Source organism: Streptopelia decaocto, assembly GCF_964273445.1.
Source record: "Streptopelia decaocto genome assembly, chromosome: 12".
Taxonomy (NCBI): Eukaryota; Metazoa; Chordata; class Aves; order Columbiformes; family Columbidae; genus Streptopelia; species Streptopelia decaocto.
This window is the reverse complement of record NC_138667.1, coordinates 16,957,617-16,978,948: the sequence shown is the minus strand read 5'-3', so window position 1 is coordinate 16,978,948 and position 21,332 is coordinate 16,957,617. Positions and strand designations below refer to the sequence as shown.

Genomic DNA, 21,332 nt, shown 5'->3' with positions numbered 1-21,332 from the left:
ATATGTTAAGCATTTGATAGATAGTGTGTCTTTGAAAGTAGCTGACAGGTCCCGAGTCATGTTTTTAGTCCCCCAGAAGTTCCCAGAACATTTCCTGCCAGGCTCTCAAGCACTGAAGTCCCTCCTGTAGGCAAGGTGGGTTTATTTATGGCTTAGACACAAAAGCACACAGGGAGGTTGGTGGCAGTCTGTGGACACAGGCTCCACAAGCATATTCTAATGGGAGTGCCCTCTTTTTTTGCTACTACACCTATAAAATACCGGTCCCTCTTCAGGTGCTTCAGAGGTCTTTGCAGAAGGAGCTCAAGATCTGGGGTTTTTTTAGTCACTGAGACTTTCCATCTCTTCCACATAGTTCCTCCTGGAAAAAGTATCAGAGAATTGCTCAAGCTGGGACAGATCTTGTGAGATCTCCGCTCCAGCTTCCTCCTCAAAGTATGGTCAACATTGAATTCAGACCAGGATGCTCAGGGCTTTGTTCAGTTTGATCTTGAAAACCTCCAAGGATAGAAAACCCACAGCCTTTCTGGATCCACGAACCAATGCTTAATTATTCTGAGAGTGACTTTTTTTTCTTATGCTCTGTTGGTCTGACTTACGCCCACTGCCTCTTGCTATGCACTGTAGTGAAGACCCTGGCTTTGTCTTCTGGATAACCTCCTCACACATGTTGGAAGGCTGCCATGAGGTCCCCAAAAGCCATTTCTTCTCTAGATTAGACAAGTCCAGTTCCCTTAGTCATTTCTTGTATTGCAAGTGCTCCAGCCCCCAGGCATCTTGGTGGGAACTCTCTCCACCTTGTTGATGCCCTTTCCTGTATTGGGGCCCAATACTGTTTCCTCTATTTAGATATGATATGCACAGCAGAGGAGGATGGTCACTTCTCTTGGCCTCCTCACTGTGCCACTGTTACACAGCCCAGAACAGTTTTAGCCTCTGTTTCTGCCAGGACACACTGGCTGGCTCCTGTTCAACCTACTGTTCACCAGGAGCCCCATGGCCTTTGCTGCAGAGCTGCTCCCCAGTCAGTCAGCCCCAGCCAACCCTTCTGCAGGCCCACTCCACACCACTGCAGTACTGGGGTGCTGCATTTAGTGAGGCTCCGGTCCCTCTGAGCGGTGGCTCAGTACCTCTTATTTTTTATGTCATCCACAAACTCCATGCGATGTACTCCATTTCCTCCTCCAGGTCATCATTTTTTATCTTGAAACAAGCTGGGAAGAACAGGCCTCCATGACAGGTTCATTCAATACCTTCGTCAGCCTTCTTCCCCTGCTCTGCTACCCACCCCCTGCCCACAGTACAGGCCAGGACTGTCATTGAGGGGTGCACTGTGCTCCCCAGCCCCAATATCTCCCCCCTGCTCACAGTGGATGTTTCCTTCCCTTCGCCTTCCCTTCCCCTTCCCCTTCCCTCCCCCTTTCCCTTCCCCTTCCGTTTTCCCTTCCCCTTCCCTTTCTCCAGAGGGTCATGGGACTTATCAGGACCTTCTGGGCCATTAGCTCCATCACCTGCTGTTCTCCTCATATTGTCCTGGATAGAAAAGTATCTGGAGATGGTTCAGTCCTCCCTCCCCAGTGCCAGCGGTGCCTTGAGAGCAGCAGTGTTTGCTGTGGGCCAGTGTCTCCTTCGGAAGGGACACAGCCAGCCAGTGACCCTGGAAGGGCGGTGGTTTCTTTGTAAGTCACGTAGCATAGATTTCACTTTTAAAATAATCTTGTGTGGCATCTGTGTGAGAGGAAAGCCGCAATACCAGCTCTGCAGCGGAGACCTAGTTGGTGGGTGGACATAGTCACAAGAGGGAGCTCTGTAGTTTATGTAAGAGGAGTTCAGCAGAAGTGCATCTGCTGCTGGATGCGGGCACTGGTTACACAACGCTGCCGGCACATGCTCCCCGGCTCGGACACATCTGAGGAGTGTTGGCCCCGGGGTCCCGCTGCAGCAGTGCAGTCCCAGTCAGCAGCATCCAGCCCCCCTCCTGCCCTCCTCCACCCACCCTGCTTGTCTTCTTGCAACCCCTCATTCACCCCGTGCTGGCCCAGGACCTGCCTTGCTGCAGGATGTCCTGTTTGGTTGCAGATGGCCAGGCTACAACACCAGAGACCTCTCAGCTCCTCTGCCATGGGACAGATGCTCCCTGACAAGGGGCACCTGGTTTTCTTTCAGACACATGGCACTGAGTTGTAAGCTTGCCAGGCAACACTCTCTTCTCCCTGCTCACCTCTGCCTCCTGTCCTTGTTCATCCCGAGGAGCGAAATGCCGTTGCTCACAAAGCCCAATAGGCCAGGCAGGTACATGGCCAGCATCCCAGCAGCAAGCAGGACCTCAGAGGGGTCCCTCTGGTGCAGCTCGGAGAAGTGAGCCCCGCAGACTCCCCACCCAGGTGCGGTGCCTGGGCCCCAGGACTCCTGTGGCTGCTGAGGGCTGAGCAATCATCCTTCTGTTCCAAGAGGTGTCTGATACTTTGGTCATCTACTGGCTGCAGGTGGGGAACTGTGGTATTTTACTGCCTGCATCCCAGCTAGTGGATTCAACCTTGGGTACCTTCTCAGCTGAGGTTTTGTCCCAATCTAATCTGCAACCTAAGGTGACCACTCACACCATTTAGACATTGGCATATATCATACAGGGCAGAAATTCCCTGTTTGCTCTCCCTCCTTATTGTCCCAGGAACATTGGGGAAACATCGGTTCTAGTTTCTATGGACCAGAGTAGGTTTTACTCCAAACAGAAAGAGCCAGGCTTGGTGAAGTTGGTGGACATTTCCCTAAGCTGCTCAGCCCTTGCTTTCCATAGTCCAGGACCAGGAGATCTGTGAGGAGAAGCAATTTTTTAAGGAAATGACAAACATTTCTTGCTCTCTGCTGGCCCACCCTGAGGACACAAATGGGGAGTTAACATATAACCTATTCCACGGTTTGTGTTTTTTTGATCAAGTGGCCGATTTCCCTAATGTCTATAGAGCTTTTGTTCCTCCGTGATGCAGAGGACATTCCTTCAGTATCTAGGAGGCCCCAGGGCCTCTCAGAGGTTGAGAAACTCTGGTGATACCTGGCAAAGTCTTCCTTAAGCTCTGATTTTAGAGCACAGAGTTGGAGACTGTTCCCATGAAATGCTCATAGTCCTCAGCAATGGTGTGTCTGCAGACTCCTGGGGTCCAGACAGGCACCCATTCTCTTACCTTCTTGAGTAAGCTCACAGTGGGACCACTGGGACAGTTACCTGCCACCCACCCTCCTCCCAGCTATGTCCAGATCACCACCATTGGCATACTCTGAGTATATAGTCCCAGTATCAGCCTAACTTTTCTTTCTATGGCTAGTCTTGTGATAAATAACCCCCTTTAAAACCAAAGCAGATAGAGCACACTGTAACCCAACCCACATGTCCTCCACTCAATCTCTTCTCTGACTTTGTTTCCAAGTGATGAGGACGAGTTGAGGAAATCCCTCTCGGAGCTGGTAGATGACAAATTCGGAGCCAGTGCGAAGAAAGTGACAAGGATTGTTGACAGCAGCAACCCCTTCTTGGACATCCCCCAAGCACTGAACGCGGTCACCTACAAGCACGGTGTCCTCACGCGCAAAACCCATGCAGACATGGATGGGAAGAGAAGTACGTGTTAATGGGACAGAAGGAGATGTGCCCCAGGGAGTACCAGAGCCTTACCCTACCCTTCTGGTTCTTCTGCTGAAGGCATTTCCTCACCACATCCTAGGGAACACAAGAGAGAGCCCCAGATCCATAAGTGCCAGGGCAGAGGGAAAGGAGGGTTTTTTGAGGCATTTGTAGACATGAATGTTTTCAGGAGGCCTCAGTCTTCCATTCTCACTGCTAAGGAACCTAACAGTGCATGTCCCACACAAACAGACCTGGCCTTCCATGCTGTTCATGACCATAACCACACTCTGAGCAATGATGTGAGGTTGGTTCTACAGCAGCTGTCCACCCCAGCCCTCACCTTGGGGACAGTCTGGTCTTCAAAGCTTTGTTCCTGTCCATATTCTGCCATGTGCTGAAAACAGCCACCATGTCCTGTCTGGGCAACAGGATGCCTTATAGCTCTGCTGTCAGCATTTGGGACTATAAGAAAGATAAAGGAAAATATATGTAGGAACTGTTGATAAACAGAGATTAATGTAATCTTGAATAACCCCATTTTGCTAATGGATATGATTGGCCCAGTCACTGCAGCTGATCAAAAGTCTTGCATAGAAATTACCATCAAAAGCCTTCCAGCATTTTCTTAATAGCCCATACCTGGAGGATCAGCTGTCTTGTGGTGCAGTAGATGGCTCCCCTCACCTCCAGCTTCCAGCAAGCTCTCTGTCCCCAGGTCCATCAAGACAGCTGGTGGTAATGCTCCTTATTCACTGGAACAGAAGCTGCCTTATCCACTGTATGTCTGCCTAACTCATCCGAAGCAGAGGAGCTCAGGCAATGTCTCTGCTCCTCAAGTATTTAGTCCAAAGAACATGAACCTGGGTTTGGAAGAGCAGAGACTTCCTGCACATGTCCATTGGTTCTCCTACACCAGCTCCTCTCTGGTTTTGACCTGCTTGTGTCCATGCTGGGAGGCTGCATCCCCCAGCCCATGTCTCTCAAATGAATGTCCCTGCAGACAAGCTACTGATAAGCAGTATGAGGTGTGGGCATCAGTGCATGCCTGTGATGGGTCAGGGCAGGGGTTGGTCTTGCAAGAAATGTGAAAGTCAAGCAGCACTGGCAGAAGCGGACATGTATAATTAAATGTTCTTCCTTTTTTTAGCTCCCAGAGGAAGAAGAGGTTGGAAGAAATTTTATGCTGTGCTTAAAGGGACCGTCCTTTATTTACAAAAGGTAACCATGATGGACTATCCCTTTCATACTGTCTCCAAAGCAGTCGTGCTGTCCTAAGCAGGAGACCCATAGATGCAAGTAGAGATGAATCCATGTCCTAATGCATGTATGGCCATCTCCAGAGCTCCTCCAGAGACCAGTATACAGAACTGGAGTATACCCTTGTCTTCAATGTTAAGGGCACTATTCACAGCCTCAAAAAAGGGTCATACAGGAAGAAACATGAAAGAGGGAACACTGAGGCAAGATTCCTGTAGAAGTGTCCCAGCAAGTAGGAGCTATTGGGGAGGATGAATGAACAGATGGTAATGAATAGGTGAAATAGGATGTTAGTGAAAAATGCATTAGAAAGTTGAAGGTGCAGAGCATCAGACAAGTCTTACCCTGTTTATTGTTTTATGTGCTGGCATAGATCTGATTATGAGCAGCAACTTCACTGAGTCTGTATGGACCATGCTTAAAGCATTTCATCTTCTTTAGGACCTTGCTGAGCTGGGTCCTTCCATGGGTTGCCAAGCAACATTTTCTGCCTCCCTTAATCTGTGTTCTGCAGAGTTTTCTCCAGCTCCCCAATTCTGTCAGTCTCTAGTCAACACAAGTATAAATCCCAAGTCCCCATGAGAGGGAAAGTCACCATGGAAGAGCTTCCCTGCATGCTGTAGCATTCAGCTCTCGGCCTTTCGAGACACTTGTATGCTGGGAGGATTTTCATGGGTAGTCTTTTCTGTGGGAAAAATCCAAGAAGCTTGGATAGGGCCTCGCTTGGATGTCAGTATGAGCCAGCCAGGGGTGCCAAATGTTCATCGATGCAGCAGCATAACCCACTGAACTAGGTCTGAACCAAACTTAGTAGCAGATGCCTGCAGTAACCCATTGAACTCACCTTGCTGGAACAGCACTCCCTGTGGGTAGATGTTCCTGTGTATTGCAGTATTATCTCCAAAGCAATGAAAGTAAACAAACATTGGATTATATAAGAAAGGCGGAAAGATCCTCAGGGCAGCACGGAATTATGACTCAGAGCTTGTAGCACACCCCAATGATTCTCATATTTTGCCAGATCCTATGGCACATGTCTCAAAGCCAATAGAAATCTGGCAGCAGCCAATGGTAATTCGCAGAATGGGTTGCCCTTGGCCAAGTGGTATTTTTACAGCCTTGCCACTGTGTCTTGCGGCTGAAGGAAGCTGCAGCACACAGGAGAGCCTAGATCATCTCCAGCCCTCTAGGTGTGCTGTTCTTCAAGTCAGTGGCACTTGGCTTACATCTCAGTCTCTTGTCTCATTACAAGTCTCCACATGGAGTCCACTGAAGAGGTCCTCAGGTTGACCATGAGTGACACATGAGGATTTAACTTGTACAGAGCTGCCATGGGCATTTAATTTTATGATAGTTTTTCTATGGAAAAAGAAAAAAAAAAAAAGAAGGCATTTTCATCAAAATCACAGGCACCATTTGGATCTAAATGAATTTTTCACCTAGGACTTCTAGAGTATGTCCCTTGGGATGAGTCTGATAAGGGGGTATATATTTGGAACGAAATACACTTTCAGAACAGAATTTTCTTCCCATGCTGGACTAAAATCCAGTTTACTGAAGATTTTCTTGGCTGCTTGGGCAGCACTAGGAGGAGTCATAAAGCTGACACTGAGCGACACCGCTGCTGATGGGACAGAGGGGCTGGGTTTTCTTTGTTGTACAAGGGCTGGCAGCAGTAACCATCCAGACTGTTGTGTTAACATACTTCATTATGTTAGTACTAGGTGATTATAAAGAGAGTGAGGATGTGATTGACATGGCAGTCAGAAGAACAATGTTCTTATCTAGATGACTTTCAGGAGCACATGGTTAAGAGACTGAGGGCATTCTTTACAGACAGAGACTGAAGAACAAAAACGCCTAAGTTTTGGGTAGCTTATGAAAGTGTCTGATAAACGACAGCTATGACTGATGTGTAATTAGCAGGGGGGACTGGAACTGTCAAGGGTGCCCCAAAGAAGCAACACTTGGAACAACAACAAAATGAACCTGAGGAAACATTTGTGCAAAGGATTTGAGCGAAGAGGAGTTTCTTAGTCATGAGCTGCTGCCAGACTGTGTAAGGTCCTCTTCAGAGGATTCCTTGGGCTGGGATTGGCTGTAGACAGTGTCTATCAGGCTTGCCAGAGACAGCACAGGAGGACGAGACCACAAAGTCCTTGCCCTACCACTTCTGAACTTTCCCAGCGCTGCAACAGTGTGGATAAACCTGTCCTGTTGATTTTTAGTGCAATTTATTGCCTATAGGGTGGCTTACAGAACAAGAGAATTGTACAATACAGGAAGGAAATGGTGTGCCAGCCTCCCAAGCTCTCAGCAGAAGATGCCTGCAGATAAACATAAGGTAGTACCTGGCTTGAGTACAAATCCCTGGGAGAAGATTTTCTGATGTGAAGATAGAGGATAAAGTACCTGCTTCCAGACCCACCTGACACCATGGAGCACAGGTTCAGCCTGTTCTGTTTTTTTTTCATAGACCAAAGGATCTAGGCTTTAATAGGAAATTTCCGTAAGTTTAATAGGAAACTCTGCTCAATTTGGTTTTGGGGAGCAAGCTGAGTAGAAATAGGAGTGAGAGAGAGAGGGAAGGGGACAGGGAAGGAGGGCCTGGGGAAACAGATGTATAGAAAGGAGGAATGGCCAGATACAGAGAGAGATGGATGTAAGATAAGCAGAGGAGTGGGTGGGTAGGTGAACAGGTGGAAGTCAGTCAGTTAGACACAATTCAGGCAGCAGCCGTAAACCTTCTGATGTAGAGATGTCACATGTCACTGAGGTGCCACTGTTAATGGCTGGATTAGTGTGTTTTAGCTTAGTCTGCTGAAGCATTTGCTTGATCCCCTAAAGGGATGCAGCACAGTCTTGAGGAAGAAATGCAGGCTTGGGAGCAGGGCACAGCTGTCCTGCACTCTAATCCAGACTGGGCACTGACTCACTCTATGACCTTTGCCAACTTACTTCACCTCTGTGAAATGGCGATAATAACCTTTAATCACCACACATAGAGGGGTGTTGAGAGGAGCGATGGAGAGCTATAAACCATGAGGTGCTTTTACATGGAAGTACTGGAAAGGGTGCAGGTCCTCCCGCAGTGTCTGTCCTCGCAGTCCCCAAACACGCCATGGATGCTGTCCTATGCAGGCCGGCCCTTGCTTGGAGGGCCAAGTTAATGACCACACTGAAAAGGGGGCAGTGGTTAGTTTTCCTCATTAAATGGTTTATTTAGGCTAGTGGATGTGAGCTGAAGAAAAGGAAAAAGAGGAAAACCCACTCACAAGTTGGAGAATTAGGAATCTCTGTAGCTCCATGTCCATATTTACATCACTGTTCAAGGCTGGTGCTGAGGGAGGAGGGCGGCAGGACCAATACGCTGGGCTCTCCCATGCCATTCAGGTGCCCTACAAAGGCAGGCATAAGAGGTGGATGCCTTTTCTTGACAAAACAAGTTCATATTAATTGTGGATCTCCCAGCATGCTTGCAGGGGTGGGAAATAGGGGAGCTGGGGCTCAGAAGAGTGAACAAAGACACCATGGAGCATTGCCATGGCAGATGCTAAGCCCAAGCAAGGGGGTGGTTGTGTATGTTTAAGCAGAGCCTTTGTGCAGACAGGAGGGGCACATGAACAGGGAATCTGTCTACACCATTAGCATTAAAAGCTGAAAGCAAATGAAATGAATTTAGAGGGATTCTGAAACAAAGCATCCACACCTGGGCTCAATTCCTGCAGAAAATGTCACCAAAGCAGACCCTGAAAATTGTGACTCCAACATCCCAGAGAAACAAGAGAATAATAAACATGTCACCATTCAAAGGCTGGGATCTAAGGTTAACTGAAATAGTGTGGCAGAGCACACTTTGCCCATTTCCCAGTGACAAGTACCTGTATGAACGGTGCAATACACATAAGATGAAAATTCAGCAGCTCTATGACACCAAATTAACCCTTCTGCCAGGAAATGTGTAGCAGGATAACACCATGGAAAGGGTGAGAGTAAGGTTAGCAGTACTGTAGCGTGGAGAAAACTTTACCCAGAGTTCCTCAAAATATGAAACAGTGACAGAAGATGAGGGAAAGGCTGACGTGTTAAATACCTTCTTCGCCTCAGTCTTTAATAGTAAGACCAGTTGTGCTTCAGGTACACACCCCGCTGAGCTGGAAGACGGGTACAGGGTGCAGAATGAAGCTCCAGTAATCCAAAGGGAAGTGGTTGGCAACCTGCTACATCACTTAAACACACACAGGTCTACGGGGTCAGATGGGATCCACCCAAGGGTGCTGAGGGAGCTGGCAGAGGTGATCACAAAGCCACTTTCAATTATTTATCAGCAATCCTGGCTCACCAGGGATGTCCCAGTTGACTGGAAGTTGGCAAATATGACGCCCATCTACAAGGGCCAGAAGGAGGATCCAGGGAATTCCAGGCCTGTCAGTTTGACCTCCGTGCCAGGGAAGGTCATGGAACAGATCATCATGAGTGCCATCACGTGGCATGTGCAAGACAAACAAGTGATCAGGCCCAGACAACATGGATTTATGAAAGGCAGGTCCTGCTTCACCAACCTGATCTCCTTCTACGACAAGGTAACCTGCTTAGTGGATGAGGGAAAGGCTGTGGATGTTGTGTTCTTAGACTTCAGTAAGGCCTTTGACACCATATCCCACAGCATCTCCTGGAGAAGCTGCAGCTCATGGCCTGGATGGCCGTACTCTTCACTGGGTAATGAACTGGCTGGAGGGCCAGGACCAAAGAGTTGTGGTGAATGGAGCCAAATCCAGTTGGTGGCCAGTCATGAGTGGTGGTCCCCAGGGCTCAGTACTGGGGCCAGTTCTGTTTAATCTCTTTATTGATGATCTGGACAAGGGGATTGAAGGCACCTTCAGTGAGTTTGCAGATGACATAAGTTAGGTGGGAGTGCTGATCTGCTGGAGGGTGGCAAGGTGCTACAGAGGGATCTGAACCCGCTTGATCAATGGGCTGAGGCCAATTGTCTGAGGTTCAACAAGGCCAAGCAGCAGGTTTTACAGTTGGGTCACAACAATGCCATGAACACCACAGGATCAAGGAAGAGAGGCTGGAAAAAGACCTGAGGGTGTTGATCAACAGTAGGTGAACATGAGCCAGTGTGTGCTCAAGTGGCCAAAAAGGCCAACAGCATCCTGGCGTGCATCAAGAATAGTGTGGCCAGCAGGACTAGAGAAGTGATCATTCCACTGTACTTGACACTGGTGAGGCCCCACCTTGAATATTGTGTTCAGTTCTGTGGCCCTCGCCACAGGAAAGCCCTTGAGGTGCTGGAGAGAGTTCAGAGGAAGGTGACAAGGCTGGTGAGGGGCTGGAGCACAAGTGTGATGGGAGCGGCTGAGGGACCTGGGGGGTTCAGCTGGAGAACAGGAGCTGAGGGGAGACCTTCTGAGCTCTGAACTGCCTGAAAGGAGCTTGGAGCATGGAGCGGGTTGGTCTCTTCTCTCAAGTAGCAAGTGATAGGATGAGAGGAAACGGCCTCAAGTTGTGCCGGAGAAGGTTCAGATTGGGTATTAGGAAGCATTTCTTCCCAGAAAGGATTGTCAGGCACTGGAACAGGCTGCCCAGGGCAGTGATGGAGTCACCGTCCCTGGAGGAGTTTATAGATGAGTTTCTTAGGGACACGGTTTAATGCTAGATTTAGGTTATGGTTGGACTTAAGGGTCTCTTCCAACCAAAACGATTCTGTGATTCTATGATTCTTCCTCAGCAACAGTTCAGGCAAACACTTAAAAATATATCTAAGCTCAGAAAGGGATTCAGGTAAAATGTAGAGAAGATACTGGAGGCTTTGGAGCAGAACTGACATGGTTTGCTGAAAGGCAATGAGATTATGCTACGCAGTGTAGCCTACACTGCGGTGTAAGCGCCGTGATGGCCCCAGCTCTGTGTGCAAGGCATCATACAGCCTTGGAGCTGTTTGAAGAGACCTCCCAGAGACCTCCCAGCATCAGCAGCTGTACATTTCATTGTGACTATCACAACACAAGCATTAAGATAAGCTTCCTGGCAAAGCTGGTCCATGCAGAATTGAGCCTCCACCACCTGCACTCCTGCAAACACAGCATGTTTGCACCAGCCAGGAGGCAGAAGGTAGAGAGAACCTGCTTGGTGCAATCTTACATTGATTTACTGGGTCCACTGTTAGAAGATTTAGCTTTTTCTTACATGTACATTGATGTCTGTGAGCCTGACATCACAGTGAGATTTATTCAAACCCAAAGAGCTTCAGCCTTGGAAAAATATCCAGAACTGAAAGTCTCTCTACAACAAATGAGGCCTGAGCAGCAATGTCTTCTTCAAACAACTATTACTCTCCAAGTGGGGTAACATATTAGGTCCTCATCAGGCAAAGTATTGTTTTTTCTTTGTTAAAAGACTAATAATCCATTCCACTGGCAGCTGAAATCACCACTGGAAAGGTCATCTATACTGCTGCACAGTGCAGCACATCTGAATGTCACCATGAAGGCAGGGTGCCTGCAGCATCCACCCCTTCCTCTGATGGAAAGCCAGGGCTTTTCTTTGGGGTTCACCCTTAAGAAGGCAGTTACATGAGACAGGACCCCATGCCAGACATTTCTGGACTGTTGACCCCATGGTATTTCTTTGCACAAGGCCAAGTATCACATAACTGGTGAACACAGTATTGCAACCACGCTCCCAGACAGGATGATTGCTCCAAAAAAGGAGGGAAGGAAAGGCCTCAGAAGCTTATTTCTCATCAGCATGGGGGTTTCTGGGTGATCCACATCCATGGTCTGCGAAGTGCTGGTCCCCGATGCTCTAAAGAGCAACAGGAGGGAGACCTTTCTGACCCTACACCAGCCTTACTGAGCAGGGTTAGCAACCAGGAGACTCTAGCATGGCTTTTCCCTGAATGGCTGCATTTGTACCACCAAGACACAGGAAAAAACACATCTTTTTGCAAATCTGCAGAACAGACCAAGCTCTAGCTTGAAACCTGAGAAAGGTCTGGGACACATAGACCTCCACCATCAGAGAGGGCTGCCCCTGTGTGCTGATAGCCAAGGACAGTCAAGGAAAGCCAAAACGTAAGAGCAAATTAGACCTGTAGGTTTGCACTGTAATCCACGGGGCAAGCCAGGCCCTTCCAGGGACCCCTTGTCCTGACATGGTCTCTAACACGTTCAGCAGTGGTAGGGTGGTTGTTTGTTCTAGCCAGGGCCAGGTTTTCTTACATCCACCTATCCATGCATGCATCCATCCATCCATTGGTCTGTTCTTCCATCGCATCAGCCGGCTGGACCAGCTGCTGAGCTGGCAAGGGTGCAGAGTGGGAGGGAGGGTATAACTTTTAAGTGGCTGGGAGCTCAGTCACTGGGAAAATAAAGAGTAAACACAGGGTTGATTGAAGTCCTTTTTTTCCTAAAACATGCTGTGCCAGATCATCCTTTTGGAATCCCATGTTCAGTATTTTCTATCTGTTTATAAAACATACATATATAGCTTCGCTACATTCCCTACTTATGTGAAATTGTCCTTCAGTGGAGAAAGTAAGACAGGAATACATGGAATGCTCCTGCGATTTGCAAGTGCCGGTGTAATGAATTACATGACAGAGCATGCCAAAGGGGCACACGAATTAAAGAGAGAGCGAGCATGGTTCATGGGGGCCATGCTCCGTCTGAAAACACCTGCACAGAGCTGCACTGGCTGCAGGAATGCTGCTGTCCCAGGGCTGCCCAAGTTGGTGCAAAAGCTGAGCCCAGATCCTCCAACACTCAGAGCTCCAATGCCAGGGCAGGTGCTCACTGATACTTGTCGGGCACCAGGAATTGCATCCAGGCTTGAGCTTCGCAATGTGGGTGAAGCTCTGTAGAAACCTGACCCTGTTTCGTGCCTTCCCCCAGAGCCTCAGGCATGTGCTGTGTCATAGTTAACTATTGATAATTATGTTTAAAACTTTCATCTCCTTCTTCACATCTTCCCAGTGAATTTAATGATGGAAGAAGTTGCCAGATGTTAATTATTGTCATTATCAGCTCCTAGCATTTACTGTACAAACCGGTGCTTTTCCTCGTCTCAGCACTCTGCGATTATAGCATAGAGAGAAAGGCAGGTTCATTAAAGTAGCCCGCAAATGTTAGTGTTGTCATTATCCAATTAACATTCCTCTTCACAGGATGAATATAAACCTGACAAAGACCTCTCTGAAGTGGATCTGAAAAATGCCATCCGTGTACACCACGCCTTAGCCACAAAAGCCTCCGACTACAGTAAGAAGTCCAATGTGCTCAAGCTGAAGACAGCTGACTGGAGAGTCTTCCTCTTCCAGGCCCCGTAAGTAGCAGCTTGTCCCACAGAGCCTGGACAGGCAGCCTGACCTCCAGCCACCAACAGACTCCCTCTGACCTGGCCAGACCAACATACGCATTTGGAGACAAACCCGGGGGGATGAAGGTGCTCAGCGGGAGGGCTCAGGTTGAGGTCTGTGGGGCTGTGCGAAGGACTTGGTCACAGTTTCTATAATACTTGTCACTCTTTGTAGCTGTGTATCAGTCCTGGAGATCCTTTCTCATCTGTCACCAAGATGGGCTGAGCAGGATGGGCTGGGATGTAAAGGGCTGAGTAAAGTCCTCTCCTTATTATATTTTGTTGTCAGTCTGTGGAAGGGAGAACATCTATGTGGTGCATTGAACTAATGAGCTGATGGTTCCATCATCAGCTTTTTATGGGGAAACTGTCTAAAGCTCATTAAAGAAGTCTCCCCATCTAGGACAAATGTTCTTTCTTCCTTAGCCTATTGCAGAGGAAAGCTGCTCTGCTAATAAGTGTCAAGTGTGATTGAGTCATCTTCAGTCTGATGTTTTTCTTGCCTCCTGCCCAGATAGGTGGCATTGTCAGCAAACTGGGCTGGGGTACTAATGTCAAGCTAAAGCCTGAACTCTGAATTTGTTCGGTGAACACCCACTTGAAGGCTAGGGGAGAACAGTGCCTGAACAGATCTGATCGGGACAGCATGAATGAGGGGTCCACCCGGCTCCATGGGACCTCTGTTGTGCGTCTCTCACTCTCCAAAGAGGAGGACATCCTTGGCCCTTTCCACAGTGCTACATCTCTCCAGCTTCAAGGAACGCAAACAGAGTTGACGAGGAAGGCAGGACTACCAGGGCTTCAAGAGGCAGACAACATCCCTGAAATCATTAGGGCACTGAAGCTAAAGAAAAGATAAATCATTAAGGCACTGTAGAGGAGCCAATTAACCAGTGTTTTCCTCTGTTCACACCCAGGGTGGCACAGAAATGGCTTCAAAGCAAGGCTACTGATGTCCCTCCTGAGAGCAGGTGGCTCTGGGGCTGTTCTTAGTTGGCTGGTCATGGGTCAGGAGCATTTAGAGATGTCCTCTCTCTTTTCCCCTTCTCCATAACAGAAGTAAGGAAGAAATGCTCTCCTGGATCCTGAGAATCAACCTTGTTGCTGCCATTTTCTCTGCCCCAGCCTTCCCAGCTGCAATCTGCTCCATGAAGAAGTTCTGCCGCCCGCTCCTGCCTTCATCCATGACCAAGCTGTGCCAGGTAACGTGTGAAAGAAGGAGCAATGAGGAGTGCCCAGCACTCAGCCAGCCCCTCAGCAGGCTGAGCCCATCTGTATCTCCCCCACCTCCTGCCTGACAGACACATTCGGGTGCTCAGGGCAGGAACAGGGGAGTGAAATGGGCAACTTGGACAGACCACGGCAAACCCTGGTGTCCGGCCACTGCTTCCTTTGCAATGGCTGTAAAGCAGCCCTATGCTCACACACCTGCCTGTATGTCTGTTGATTCTGGCTTGTTTATTGTTCCTTGCCCATCACATCCCACCACCTTTCTGTTGCCGGCGTTGAAATAGCTGGTGCTACTGAGCCCAACAGCTGGCAACAGCCCTAGTTTATTTTACAGCATGGCACCCAGAGGTGGCACTTTGTTGTTTCTCAGGCCAAAATGCCACAGACAAAGGGGGAGTCTGAGTCCCACTCGGTGGGAAAGGCTTTCTGGAAGTGAGGGGGCATGGTGCACCAGTCCATGGCTGCCTAACCAAGAACAACCCGCAGCTGCCATCCGAACAGCAGCTTTTGTTTGCACTGTCCAGGGAAAGCCCAACATGCCTTAGCACCTACAACAAGTAGGGACACGCTGCCACTGGCCCTCAGCAAAGGGGTCAACAACCGAGAATGTCAGGGGAGAGGTACAGCCCCTATCTGCTGAACCAGATGTAGCCAGATGTGGCCTTTTCTCAGAGCCCAGTACTTTTGTCTCAAAAAAGAGCAGGGTGAGCAGCTCTTGGAACGTTGCTGGTTCTGCCTGGCCATTAAAGGATGCAGAGCATTTTGTGTTTCTGATGCTGAAGATGCCCAGGTGGCAGAGAAATCCACTCCTGGCACTTGTGATATATCCGTTACTGATCTTACTCAAATACCTGTGTTTCAGATGCTCCTTATCAGATGAATCTGTGAATATGGTGCACACCGTTGGGTCCAGCACAGTAGCTAAGCTTATGTCCTTGCAGAGGCAGATCCCACATCAACAGGAAGGCAGTGCACTTGGGTGTTGTGCTCCTACATGTTAATACCTGACATGTTTCTCTCGGCAGGAGGAACAGCTGAGGTCTCATGAAAATAAAATGAAGCAGATTGCAGATGAATTAGCAGAGCATAAATTACATCCTGTAGAGAAGAGCCTCAAGTCAAAAGAGGCTGAGGAATACAGACTTAAAGAACATTACCTAATATTTGAGGTAAAGGAACTTTCATATTTTCTGTGATAAATGATACTTTGGCTGATTGAAGAGAACTAAGAACTCTGGAGTGGATGCTGTGAGCCTGGGAGAGCGTGAAAGGAGGGAGAAGGATGGGGGTTCACAAGCTGGATGAGTGTCTTGGGGCAGCAGCAAACCTCACTGGTTTGCACTGAAGCTGAAAAAAAAAGAGAAATCAGATATTTCCTTCAGATATTTCCTCTGCTCTGTGATTTCTATCCGGAGAAGGGGAAAACTGATGAGAGACATAAAATCCTCCTTCACTGTGCCAAAACTGAACATTTCCTCATGTCCCAAGTAAGACAGTGGTTCCATTCTCAATGCTCATCAGTCTTTTTCACCAACATTAATAAAAAACTAAGGGAATCGCTGGGAGAATTAATATTGTTTTGCTGCAACCATTTCTGTAAATAAAGCCCAAAACGGCATTACGGCTGATTAGAGACTTTTTGAAGATGCATGTAGATAAGTTTAAATTCTCTGCAAAATCTAAGAAGCATTTAATTGTGGCAGAAATGGGGTATTTTGTTCCACTGAGAGCTGGGCAGAAGGCATGATTTCTGCCACAGAGGTGTCAGTGGGAAGGGACTGCTGGAGGCCTCTGGTCCTCCTTCCAGGCGCTTGGATTATTACCAGTATTAGCCCAGGCTGAATGTGTCACTTTGTGGCCGAGTCTCAGAAATTCCCAAGGATGGAAATGTCCCACCTCCTGCATACCAGGGCTGCAGGACCCTTTTGTGTAACAACCAGACTGATTCTCCAAAGCCAGTTTCTGGCTGCTAGTTCCCTGTTTTTGTAGCTGAAATAGTTGCTTGCTGCTGCCTCATGTTTTCCAGACATCTTCTTTTGGTGCCTGCAGAGATGTCTCCATCTGAGCATTTTTCTCTAGGCTGCCTTTTCAGTCTGCAAAGAGATGTTGGCACTTTCAGAGCATAATTCATCTCATCTCTCTTATGAGATGTGCTCTAGAAATGCTTGTTTCTCTGTGCTGACAAAGAAGTGAATATAGGCTGCCTTTGAGATGTTAGGGGAAAGGACTAGGATATTACACAAGCCTGTAAAAAGAGGCTCCATGCAGCCTTGGAATAAAGGTGCCAGGCAGAAAGGAGATGCAGTGGGGTCATAACTTAGCAGTAACAATTGAATCACTGGATGGAAACAAGGGCAAGCAGAAGCATTTGAATTAATCAAGGGGAACTCCTAAATCAGTAAGGAGCAGATCGGTCGGTCTGGTTTTGTCTCCAATATCCACCTTATACAATCAGAGTGGCAGTCAAGACCAGTAAAAGCAACTGGAGCATCTTGCACAACCCTTGCCCTTCTCGCCAAGCCTTCCAACAATGGATTGATCAGTCTTTGCAGGCTTTGTGCAGACCGGGCATTGTGCTGTGGTTAAACAGCTCTTGTTGGGTGTGATTAGTGAGATCCTGATGATACAGGATGGGTTTTCCTGCAGTAGCAGATGACATTGCCTTTGCTTTCCATGCATGCCATGGCCTGTCCCTGTTCCAAGGCTCTCTGCTCCGTTCCCTCTTTCCCTGCAGAAAAGCCGCTACGAGACATACATCAGCCTGCTGTGCATGAAGATAAAAGTCGGGACAGATGACCTGGAGAGAATTGAAACCAGTTTCTTCAAGGTGGAAGCTGATGACATTACTTTGCGGAAGACACATTCGAGCCCTTCCTTGAGCCAAGGGCACATGTCTATCAGCTGTAAGACGGAAAAGGACATTTTAGAGCAGAACACTTAACAAGGAATATGCGCATAAGGGGATGAACTGTTGATGTTTTGCGCTCCTGGACTAGATCAATGAGCACAATTTTACCTAGGAAATTACATGAACAAAACCGTAGATGTGTATGACACGGTGACTGCTCTAGTGAAAGAAATCAAAGAAGCTTTAGTTGACACTCTCTGGAAATGCTCTGGCATTTCAGCATCATAGACACGCCATTTCTTCTTCATTCCCAACAACACCAGTGGCTTTTCTTTCCCTCCTACCGCAGCCTGCAAAATAAGGGAATGTGCTGGTTCTCCAGGTTGCTCTTTTCTCCACCAGCCCTTTGTCTCCTTCTTCTTCTCTCCCTGGAGTCCCCACCAGCTCACGTCCACAGTTCCCAGAAGTGCAGGAAGCTCAGCTGAGACAGCGATCTGTGGCAGCACCAGCACTCCCAGAGAAGGACACGGAGCTGCAGGGAGCACGTCCATCCCCCGAGAGGAGCACCAGTCAGCACGTCATGATAGGATGGGTGTCACGAGCTCGTCACCGACAAAATGAGAGGCGTCTTCAGCGCAGCATGTGGGAACATCATCTGCCCTTGGCAGAAAAGGCTTGAAGTGCCCTCTGTCACCTTATCCTTTTTATATATATATATATATATATACATATGAATATATATAAATAAATATATATATATATAAGGAAACTTAAACGTGGGTTTTTAACCTCAGTGCGCAAGTGAAGGCAAGCTGTCTGGGGAAGGCACTAGGGACTGTGGAGGGTCTGACCAGCACGTCAGGATGATTTATAAAACGCAGTAGCCTACGTTTCATTTTTTTGTTTTGCTTTGCTTTGTTTTTTTTCTCTCTCTCTCATTTTTTTTTACTCCAATGGAAATCCCACCAGGCTTTGCTGTGCAACATCTCTCTCCTGTTCCTGCTTGTTCAGACAAACTGGCCAAGTGGCTGCGTGTTTAGCATCCCTGGCATCCGCCACCCGGGGTTCAAGGCACAATTGGAGCTGTGCTTCAGATCCGGCTGAACCTTTGTGTGCAGGAGTGATTCTCCCTGCCCATCAATGTTGTACTTCATTTTGCGACGCATATGCTTTTAAGCGGGGAATTGTGTTTCTGTTCCTTTCTGCTGTCTGTGGTCCAATGATTTACTGTTGTGCTAGAAGTGATTCCTCTACATTTCAATGCCGCAACTGTCCTCCCACTCTTTATTTATTTATCTCACTGTTTGGTTTGGTTCTTTATCTCAGATTGTTTTTCTTTCCCCCAGGTGCATTCACAGTAATCAAGTTCCAGTTTTGAAGGATCTTGTAGCTGCTAATTACAGTCATTTGTGGTTTATATTTTGCAACATTTTTTAAAACAAACAAAATAAGATTTATTGGGACCTTCAAAGTTTGAGAGCTTATGGACTACTGTTTTCCATGATGGTTCATGATACTGAAAACCTCTGTCCAACTTTGTCACCTCTTCTTTTATCTCTGTTTCTTTGTACAGTTTGATAGTTTATTTGAAATGATGCACTAAGACTCATGTAGAAAAGAATAACAATAAAGCTGAATCTGTTGGTAAAGAGAATTGGTCTGAAATACAGTTCCACTGTGTGCTGGATTGGTCCCAGACTTCACAGCACTAGATGGCCAGGCCGACACGGATCTCCAGCAGCTCCTGCCGTGTGAAAACCAGGTTCTTATGGACAGACAGTCCCAGAAAATCGCAATGCCTTTCCACCAGTGGGGTAACAGCCTGCTCATCCTCCTAGGTGCGGAAAGCACTGGCCTGCCCAAGCTCTGGATGGATGGCCTGCCCATGGAGAACACATTCAGGTAACTCTTCCCTTCACCTGGTGCACCCCAGGTCTGTCTGTCCACTTGCAGCCTAGAGGTTTACGGGAGGAGAACGATCCAACGTATGCATTGGTGGTTGGAGATGTTCTGGGAACTGTTCACAGAGGAGCCCTTGGCTACACTGAGTGTCATGGCTGTTTCTCCAAGGCATCGTGTGCTTTGCTGTGTCAGCAACTGTACAGATATCCCTTGCACTGAAGACCTCCAAGATGCTACTACTGCCATGAAGTGTCTGGTGCCCAGACTCACACAGTGTGAGTCTGGAGGAAAGCCAGGCCTGACTCTTGCTCTCCAAAATCCCAAGTAATATCTTGTACCTCAGCCTGTCCTTTCTGACCATCCCTTCCAGAGGGCAGTGACATCTGCAGTGTGTTTGAGGAAGCCACCAAGAGCAGCTCAGGCCCCCATGCTGAAGGTGCCAGTCTGCCATCTTCTGTTGGGAGTAAGTTGTGGTGAAAAATAAGATCTCGCAAAGTCTCCTCTGGGCAGCAGCAAAGTGCAGCATGACTGCTCTGGGTCTCAGACAGCATCTCCTGGCGGTTCTGGCTCAGCCTGACCCTCCTGTCAGGCCCCTTCTCCTGCGTGCAGCCTGACACCAAAATCATTTTAGAGGGACATTTTGGGGGGAAGCTTTGCAATCCCAAAGGATCCAGTGCTCCTCTCCTGCTTGCATCACCCCATCTGTGTCAGCTGAGCAATTCACTCCCTTCTGGGAAGGGCGCCAAAGGCATTGTACATCCAGAACAGACCTGGCAGAAGACTGCCGTGGCTCCCCCACCAGTGAAAGCTGCTGTAAAATATTTACAGCCAAACCCTAGGAATACACATGGCTGCAAATGAAGGGTCTAAAAATAAACCAGCCAGGGAAAAAGGAGACAGATACAGGTTTCCTTCAGAGGCAGCTGGAGAGAAAATTGAAGTAGTGTAACTGCCTCCAAATATAGAATGCAATTATGCAAATCAAGGGGCACGGTGAACAAGAAATCACCACAAGGAAGCGTGAGGCTGCCATGGCTCAGAGCAAGCGGTGGCTCACAGACCCTGCAAACCGTGGAGCAGAAAGACATTCTCCTGTGCAGGCCAGTGATGGGCAAACCCGCAGGGCCTTTCCAAGGGACCTGGAGAGCAGACCACGATGGCGATGCTGGTGTGGATCAGCCACAGTGAGGTTCGGCCACACTGTAGCTCTTCAGCTCTGCAGGACACCCAGGAACTGCAGCCTTCTTGTAATGCAGATGCTGCTGTGTCAGTCCCTGGTGGACTTCTCCATAAACAGAGCTCACCAGCTCACAGACACTGAGGAGAGCTGGGCAGGGAGATGGAGGTGTGTTGGGAACCCAAAGTCACCCAAACCCTGGGTGAACTCCCACACGTGCCCCATGCAGGGGACCAGACGCTCTCTGTTCATTCCTGTCCATCTCACCACACTCTATAACCTGCTGCAGGAGGTAAGTTGGGGGACCAAAGGCAATGAGGAGTCACAGCCTGTCCCAAGAGCAAACAGGAGAGTGGAGAGTTACATGGTACTGCTCCTTTCACGCAGCAAGACGTGGGGCTGCGCAGAAGTGGGACATGATGTGTCCAAAGGTTACATGGCAAGTGTCATGCAAATCAGGACTTGGCCTTTATCCCCAGTCCTAGACATCTAAGACCTCCCTTGCACATTGCTGTTGATTCACATGGGCCTCATGGCAGAAGGGCAAGAACCCTCAGCCTTTAACTTTTTGGGAAATCAGTGTTGAGGTGCCTTTATTCAGGGTGAAGCGCTGAGCCCTGATGTCAGGGGTGGCCTGTGAACCAGACAGGTCAGCTCCAAGGCAATGGGCATCCTGGGGGTGTTGGAGCAGAAGCAGCCCCGGCTGTGGGTATGCAGCAGTTCAGCCTTTCAGCATGGGCATCACTGTGAGGACCTGGGGATTCTCTCATAGCTCTGTGCATTTCTGCAGGGTTGACTCACACAAGTCTTTACCTGCAGGGATGAGTCTGTAGGAGATCCCTCTCCTGCTGAGTTCAGCTGAGTTGGCACGTGTTCATCGTCTCACTGAGCAGGAACAAGGCTCTGAGCCGGACTGAACCACGAGTGCAACCTCA

General features: G+C 48.5%; 1 protein-coding gene across 1 annotated transcript in view; it reads left to right on the top strand.

Moving 5' to 3' along the window:
• The window catches only part of PSD2 (pleckstrin and Sec7 domain containing 2), a gene marked incomplete at its 5' end in the record, with an annotated part of 41,196 nt that extends 23,485 nt beyond the window's left edge, over positions 1 to 17,711 (top strand). The window contains 6 exons of the mRNA XM_082063670.1: positions 3,426 to 3,616; positions 4,770 to 4,840; positions 13,050 to 13,207; positions 14,298 to 14,442; positions 15,496 to 15,639; positions 17,205 to 17,711. Coding sequence (XP_081919796.1) covers positions 3,426 to 3,616; positions 4,770 to 4,840; positions 13,050 to 13,207; positions 14,298 to 14,442; positions 15,496 to 15,639; positions 17,205 to 17,411 — 916 coding nt within the window. The 3' untranslated portion in view covers positions 17,412 to 17,711. The remainder of the gene's footprint in view (positions 1 to 3,425; positions 3,617 to 4,769; positions 4,841 to 13,049; positions 13,208 to 14,297; positions 14,443 to 15,495; positions 15,640 to 17,204) is intronic.
• Between the last annotated feature and the right edge of the window lie 3,621 nt (positions 17,712 to 21,332).